Source organism: Capricornis sumatraensis, chromosome 8 (assembly GCF_032405125.1).
Source record: "Capricornis sumatraensis isolate serow.1 chromosome 8, serow.2, whole genome shotgun sequence".
Lineage (NCBI taxonomy): Eukaryota > Metazoa > Chordata > Mammalia > Artiodactyla > Bovidae > Capricornis > Capricornis sumatraensis.
The window spans coordinates 95,366,941-95,375,423 of record NC_091076.1 but is presented as its reverse complement, the minus strand read 5'-3'; the positions used below and the strand labels follow the sequence as shown (position 1 = coordinate 95,375,423).

Genomic DNA, 8,483 nt, shown 5'->3' with positions numbered 1-8,483 from the left:
TTTTTGCTATTTTCTCCCTTTTGAATTCAAGTCGTTGATTTATTTATTTTTTCCATCTCACAGAATAGATTCAAATTTCCCAGTGATTTAATTTACCTCACCAGCTGTCCAGCCGTCCTTGCAGGACCTGCCTGCCCGGGCTGGCAGCAGTAGAAAACGGGCACTTCCCTCCCACTCCCCCGTTCCCGGCTTTGGAGTGGGGTCTCAGGAGACCCCGACCATCCCCCATAGCTGCCCAGTCCGGAGGCCAGGCGTCCTGTGACCTGCTTAACGCGCTCCTAGGTTACACACCGCCCCCGCCGCCAACAAACGCCTCAACATACACACAACACCCCACAGAGGAAGCCCCCGACGGCTGTAGCTTTATTATAAGATCTCTTCTCAAATGCGAAATCAGGCCAACAAGCCCAACAAGCCCAACAAGCTCAGTGACTCAGATTCATCCACAACTGCACTCTCCCCCACCTCGCCATGCTGCTCGGAACTGGCCCCCACCCCACCCCACCTACATACACACAAAATTCCCACGCGAGTGACCTCAGCCCCAAGCTGCTTCCCACAGCCTCTCCCACCACCCTGTCCAGAACTTTAAAAAAAAAACAAAACAACAGTTTAAGAACCCGCATCCTGCCCACCAAGGCTGGACCGCACGCAGTCTGGTGTGGAAGTCCCTTCCCACGCCGCCGCCTGGAGTCCTGCAGTGTCCTGGGGGTGGGCGCCCCGTGGCGCTTTGCGGGTCGGGGGTGGGGGGAGCCCCTCGAGCTGCCCTCCCGAAGGCGGCGGCAGAGCTCGGGAAGGAGGACCTAGGGTCCTGGGCTCTCCTCGGTCTTCCAGTCGCGCTGACGAGGGCGGGCAGAGGCGGCGCTCAGTACAGCCCCAGGATGGCAGCGCCCACGTCCTTGGAAGGCCGGCGCTCCTGCATCAGAAAGTTAATCATGCTTTCGGACTTGATGAGCAGGTTGCAGCCCAGGAAGAAGACGCCGAAGATCACAGTGAGCGAGAGCACGCAGAGCACGGCGATCTGCGCCACGCGCGACACCCACAGGCTGCGCTCGTCCGGTGCCAGCCCCGCGGGGACGCCGTCGCTGGCGGACAGCGGCGCGCCCCCGGGGCAGCAGCCCAGCCACGTGCCCAGCCCGTGGCTGCGGTTCCCCAGCGCAGCCCCGCCGCCGCCGCCGCCCAAGCCACCCGCTGTCTCCAGGCCGCTGTGGTTCAGGAAGGTCGAGTTCATCGCCGCTCGGCGCCCGGGGGGTCTCGGCGCGCAGTCCGGGGCGCACTGGAAGGCTCTCCGGCGTCGGCGCTCTAGGAGAAGCCCGCTCTAGGAGAAGCGCGGGGAGAGGGAGAGGGCTGGGGGCTGCCGGCGCGCCTCACCCCCTCCGGCCGCCGGCCCCGGGGCACCTGGCGGGAAGCGGCGGCCCGGAGAGGCGAGCAACAGGCTTCGCGCGAGCTGGAGCCGCAGAGCCCAGCGCGCCTCTAGGCACCGACTGCGCTCGGCGCCCGCCCAGCCGCCCCTCCCCTAGCAACGGCCCCGCCCCCTCTCCTTCCTGCCTTCCCCCTCAGCTCCCCCAGGCCCGGCCGCATCCAAGGGGAGGTGGGAGATCCCGCAGCGACCACATCTCCGCCTGTGTCCCAGGGTTGGAAGGGGTCGGGAGATCAGGGCAGCCCCGCCCTCAGTCGGCGAAGCTCGACACCCTCAAGGCATCCTTGGTCTGCTCCAGCCGGAAAACATCGCCCCAAGGAGCCCCTTCTGGGATTTGATGCCCTCTGCAGTTAAGTTCTTCCTGAAGTCTGCCGTAAATCTCTTCTCCGCTCTTTACTGAGGTCATGGTAAGCCTTCCCAGATGTCAGAGGAGTTGCAGAGAACACCGCCCCCCATCCCCTCCCCGCGGCGCAGCCTTTCCTTTCCTCTGCGCCGTATCCCCCCTCCCCCCCTCACTGGGCCGGGGCCGTGGGTGGCCGCCAAACCCCACTGCCCCGACTCAGGTCGTCCCAGCCTCGCCTCCACCATGAATATGAGGAGTACTCTCGGCCTCCTTCCCACCTCGTCCCCACCCCTCCCCACGTGGTTTTTCTTAACTTAAAAATAGGTTATTGCGTTTTTTCTGTATTCCTTGTTACAAAGCCACATTACTGTAAACTAGTTAGAAAGTACACATTCGGAAAACGGAAAAAATCTAAAAACTCATAATCCTACTACCCAGGGAGTGTCCATATTACCGCCTTGCTTCAAAATCTTCCTGGCCTTTTTCTATGTGTTTCTAGATATGTATTCAGAATAAGGATGCACTGTTCATACATACTGTTTTGTACATGCTGTTTTGTAATCCTTTGTCATTTAACAGTTTATTCTTTCGTGGTGATACATATTCATCTACAACAGGAGCTTATTAAAACCGAGATTCCTGGGCCCAGCCCAGAGTTTCCCAATCGGTAAATCTGTGCATTTCAAACAAATGCTCTTTCTGCTCTTCCTGGACTGACTTTGAGAATTACTGGTCTGCGATATCATTTTCAGAGAAGGAGTTGTGTTTCAAAGTATAGACTGTTATACTGTTACAATTTATTGAACCAAAGTCTCTATTTTTGGATATTTGATTTGTTTCTGTTCCTTCTTTCCCTTTTTTCTCTCTCTTTCTTTTTTCTTTCTCTTTCATCAGAAACAATATTACCATAAAGAACTTGGTGAGAAATCTTTGTACAGGACCTGTAATTTTTTATTTCTATCATATTTTGAAAAATGGACCTGCAGAATCAGTAAATTACATCTGACTAAATTGCCCTCCAGAAATGTACCAGTTTCCACTCCAGTCTTCCACTGGGAAAAAGAGTGCGTTGCTCCCAGGCCTGGTCATTGTCAATATTTAAAAAATCATTGTGTGAATTCAGGGGATAGGGGATAATTTCTCACCCTTGTATTCTTTGGTTGTTGAATCAAAAGAAAAAATGGAAAGCCTTTAGGACTTGTTGCAACAGTCTAGGCAAAAGATGGCTGGCTGGAGGCTTGGATTCCAGGGACGGCAGGAGAAGGAGAGAAACATGGATGGAAAGAAAGAGCCTGGCAAATTGGAGGGAGGGAATTCAGGCTGTCTCCAGCAGGTGAGCATCTCAAAATTACCCCCTCATTATTAGCAGAACACTAATTTGTGTGTCTGTGTCCTGCGAAGCTAGTGAATTTTTCATTTTAAAGATGAAACTGACACATATGCATAGACACACATACACACACACAGAGGAGAAATTAGAGAAACACCCAGATCACCTCCACAGTCCTAGGAACACAGTCTAGCACAAGGGCACTCAGAGTTTTCTGGGCAGGGGTCTCCCCGCCCTGACTACCCCTCAGGGCCAGGACAGAACAGAATGAGAACGGTATCCGGCCTGGACACTTTCTCTTCTGCTTTTGACCAGTTGGAGAAATACTTTTATGCCCTTTGTCCTTCCTTCTTCTGAGACAAACCTCTGACCTTTGATGTACCCCGAACTTAGCCCATGACTGACTCCATCCAGCTGGTCAGTCAAGCTGCCAGATGCGCAGAAAGGTGGGGGAGGGTAAGTAAAGATGAGGCACGGGGTCCTGCCTACTTCAGGAAGAGGCTGTGAGGAGGCTGACGGCCGGCCTTTTCTGTGTGCCCGACTCTTTGCAATCCCATGGACTGTAGCCTATCAGGCTCCTCTGTCCATGGAATCTTCCAGGTGAGAAATACTGGAGTGGGTTACCATTTCCTCCTCCAGGGGATCTTCCCGACCCAGGGATCGAACCTGTGTCTCTTATGTCTCCTGTATTGGCAGGCAGATTCTTTACCACTTGTGCCATCTATGAAGTCTGCCCTTTCCTTTATTAAGCACCTGTTGTATGCTCAGTGCATCAAATATATTACCTCAGTGAATGAATGTTTTTTATTTTTGGACCACACCATTCAGCATGCATGTGGGATCTTAGTTCCCCAACCAGGGATCAAACCCATACCCCATGTGGCGGAAGTGCAGAGCCTTAACCACTGGACCTCCAGAGAGTCCCTCACTGAATTCTTACAGTGACTGTATCCTTGATGTGAGGAAATAGAGGCTCAGAGTGGTTGACTTCCTTAAGCCCACACAACTAGTTAAGCATCCCAGTCACAGTTTGAGCCTAGATCTATCCTGTTCCAAAGCTACACTTTTCTTTTTTTAATTTTATTGAAATTAGTTGATTTACAATGTTGTGTTAACTTCTTCTGTACAGCAAAGTGACTCAGTTATACATATATATATAATATATTCTTTTTCATATTCATTTACATTATGGTTTGTCACCGAATGTTGAATATAGTTCCCTGTGCTATACAGTAGGACCTTTTTGTTTATCCATCCTCTATATAGTAGTTTGTGTCTGCTAATCCCAAATTCCCATTCCCTCTCTCCTCTAACCCCCCCAAGTCTGGTCTCTACATCTGTGAGTCTGTTTCTGTTTTGTAGATATATTGGTTTGTATCATCTATTTTAGATTCCACGTGTATATTATATCATACAGTATTTTTTTTAACTTTTTATTTTGTATTGGGGTATAGCTGACTAATAATGTGATAGTTTCAGGTGAACAGCGAAGGGACTCAGCCATGCATTTACACGTGTCCTTTCTCCCCTAAACTCCTCTCCCATCCAGGCTGTCACATAACATTGAGAAGGGTTCCATGTGCTAAACAGTAGGTCCTTGTTGGTTATCCATTTTAAATATAGCAGCATGTACGCGTCCATCCCAAACTCCCTACTTTCCTTTCCCCCCATCTTTCTCCCACTCTGCAATCAAGCTCCTTCACAAAGTCTGTGAGTCTGTTTCTTTTTTGTCTGTAAGTTAATTTGTATCATTTCTTTTTAGATTCTACTTATAAGGGATGTCATAGATATATCATAATCTCTAGATCAATCCATGTTGCTGCAAATGGAATTATTTCATTCTTTTTGATGGCTGAGTAATATTCCATTGTGTGTATATACCACATCCAAAGCTACATTCAATTGTAACTGTCCCCCATCATCCCTGAGCAGCTTTCTCTGGACACCTGGTGGGAGAGAAAGACGTCTGTGACCTGGGAGAAGGAAGGGAGAGAGAGAACTTGGTCTTGTGGAAATAAGCAAAGATCACCCAAAGGAGAATGAGCATTCTATTTTTCCAGAGTTTGCTGCAGCGAGGAAGTCAGCCATATTTACTTGAGTTTGACAGACACACAGAGGCAGGCAGAGGAGTGGGAAAGCTTTATAGTGGGGGTGGCGGGGGGTGGTGATGGTAACCTTCATATATGCCCTGATTGGAGACTGCTGCCTTGGAAAAGGTGTAGGTGGGCAGACTAGATGGGGGGCGTCCCGTGTGATTGGTTAGGGGAGCATATTTAACTTTCTCCAATTTGTACTATGTTGAAAGTGGGGGCAAAATTAGAGAAGCTTGTTATTGATCAATGTCTGGCTGTTTGGGGCTGGTTGCTACAAGGGCTGTGATTTGGCTTCCTGGGCTGTTGCTATAGGTAGTGAGTCAGAGCACTGTTTTTATATACAGTCTGGCCACTGTCTGTATATTCAGTGTGTCAGACTCCTCCCCAGAGTTCAGGAGTGGGGACCTACCTAGCCTGGACCCAGCCAGGTACTCCCTCCTTCTGCCCTTTCTGGAGGCACTGGTCCCAGAAAGTCTGGTTGCCGTTTGATTGGCTTTTTTTTTTCTAAAGCCACACCATGTAGCTTGTGGGATGTTAGTGCCCTGTTCAGGGACTGAACCTGTGCCCTTGCAGCGAACGCTCAGAGCTCTAACCACTGGACCACCAGGGAACTCCTTGCATTAACTTTTTTTTTTTAAGCTCTTTAGGGCCCTCAATTCTTTTTATTATTAACTAATTAATTGTTGGCTGTGCTGGGTCTTCACTGCTGCACAGGCTTTGTTCCTCTGCTGCAGTGAGCGGGGCCTGCTCCCTAGCCGTGGGACACGGGCTGCCATTGCGGTGGCTTCTCTTGTTGCAATGCACAGGCTCTGGGCGCCTGGGCTTCAGTAGCTGTGGGGCTCGGGCCTTGCTGCTCCGTGGCATGTGGGATCGATCTCCCCAGATCAGGGATCCTGCTTTGGCAGGCGGATTCTGTACCACTGAGTCACTCACTAGGGCAGTCCTGCGTTAACTCTTAATTCATACAATAACCCTGAAAGGTAAGTACGTTACTTATTTATCTCTGCATCACAAATCACCCTCAAATTTAGCAAATATTTATTATCTTGCAATAGTTTCTGAGGGCCAGGAAACCAGAAGCTGCTTAGCTGAGTGGTTCTGGGTTGGGGTCTCTCATGAGGTTGTAGTCAAGGGGTTGGCTGGGGTCACAGTCACATAAAAGCTCCATGGTGGGGGGTAGAGGATTGACTTCTAACGTGATTCTTCAACACAGCTGTTGTCTCGAAGGCTCAGTTCCGGGCTGTGTAGACCTTCTCGAGGGGCTGCTTGAGTGTCCTCATGACATGCAGTTAGCTTGCCTCAGAGCCACTCTTGAAGAAGGTGCTGGAGGGACTTCCCTTGCGTCCTAGTGGTCAGGACTCCACGCTTCCAATGCACGGGGGTGTGGATTCCATCCCTGGTCCGGGAACTAGGATCCTACATGCCACAAGGTGGAGTCAAAAAGAAAAAAAGAAAAAGCATGTACAGGAAGGTGAGCACCTGGTGGAAGGGAGAGAGACAGAAGAATGAGGCTGCAGGGTAGTAGAAATTGTTATTTAATCTTCACAGCAAGCCTTACCGAGAGAAACCATGAGCCTCTTTGGATAGATGAGAAAATGGAAGCTCAGAAAGGAGAAAATTCTTGCCTGAGGTCACAGAGGTGGTAACTGACACAGCCAGAATTTCAGCCCTTAGCTACCTTATAACCCAGCCCAAGCTTATTACAGTTCCAGCAATTTGTTTGCTCATGGGGGCAGGGAGGGCAGGGGGACGAATGGTGAATATAGGAGTGTGCTGTGATATTGGAGAAAAACTCCCCCCTCATCCAGGCCCCAGGACTCAGGAGCCCAAGAAGGTGCCTGTCTGCGGGCTGTCTCCTGCCCTAGAACCAGGAAGCCAGTGCCTCTGGGCCCAGCTGCCTCCCACACAGCACTATTTTTACCCTCCACCTCAGTGACAAGCCTGCCTCTCCCAGATCTGGAAAGGCCATCTGGGCAGTCTGGCTGCCCCAGGAAGAACCTGCACCCAGAGGCCACTGTTGTCCCCGCAGCTGTTTCTAGATGAACCTTTAGTTCTTAGGCCTGCCTTGGCCATCCAAGATCGGTGAGACACCTCCTCCCCCGATTCAGAGATTAATCAAACCTCCCCAATTAGTATCACTTGCCAGGTGGACCTATCCGAACTAAAATGTTTAAATCCAAAGGTATTTTACATTGTCAACCTTTCCAAAAGGTTACTAAAGTGCGCCCTGCATTTTAATGAAGAGGTCAGAATGATTTTATTTGCATATTCAACTGTACAGATGAACATGTTGTTCAGTTGTTGCTCAGTCGTGTCTGACGCTTTGCAATCCCGTGGACTGCAGCACACCAGGCTTCCCAGTCCTTCACTACCTCCTGGAGTTTGCTCAAACTATGTCCATTGAGTCGGTGATGCCATCCAACCATCTCATCCTCTGTCATCTCCTTCTCCTCCGGTCTTCCATCTTTCCTAGCATCCGGGTCTTTTCTAGTGAGTTAGCTCTTTGCATCTGGTAACCAAAGTATTGGAGCTTCAGCTTCAGCATCAGTCCTTCCAATGAATATTCGGGGTTGATTTCCTTTATACTGACTGGTTTGATCTCCTTGCTGCCCAAGGGACTCTCAAGAGTCTTTTCCAGCACCACAGTTTGAAATCAGTTCTTTGGTGCTCAGCCTTCTTTATGGTCCACCTCTCACATCTATATATGACTACACACGCACGAAATATCAATAGGTGACCCTTGTACCATGGCTTGTTTCAGGGAGGCCCAAGAACCCTTGAAAGGAATTTATTTTCCGAAGTGGTTTCAAACAGCTGCCCTGGGGCTCCTGTTTATGCCAGTCATTCATTTGGCAAACTCTTCCTGGAGCGGGCAAAGGTTGCCTTATGCCCAGGTCCTGTCCAAATGATCTCACGTTTCACATTGGCAGAGGGGAAGTTAATAATGATTTCCTGCATCTGGTACAGAATTTAAATAAACATGGACTGCCCTGTTCAGCCTTTGCCCCTCCAGAGATTTCGAGGTTGGCCCCTACTCTGTTCATGCACACAGAGTGGAGGACAGAGGAGCCTGACTGTTCATGCAAAGGTGGCTTTGCCCAAAGCAATGAGAGAAATGCCTTGGGGGGTGTTCTTGCCATAGCAGAAAGCGGGAAGTATTTTTTTAAGTACTGTACAGTGGAGAACTTGTGAGCAGATGTCACAGGTATCAGGAACTTCACACGTCACTTCCTGCCACCTGTCTGATTTGTGTGTCAGAGAATACCTGGTTTTTGGAGATCTATCTCTGGTTTTAGA

At 50.1% G+C, this 8,483-nt stretch overlaps 1 protein-coding gene across 1 annotated transcript; it reads right to left on the bottom strand.

Annotated features, from left to right (window-relative positions):
* Positions 1-865: 865 nt before the first annotated feature.
* RPRML (reprimo like) lies at positions 866-1,231 on the bottom strand. The gene has a single exon (XM_068975837.1). The coding sequence runs from the start codon at positions 1,229-1,231 to the stop codon at positions 866-868; it is 366 nt and encodes a 121-aa protein (XP_068831938.1).
* Positions 1,232-8,483: the final 7,252 nt, after the last annotated feature.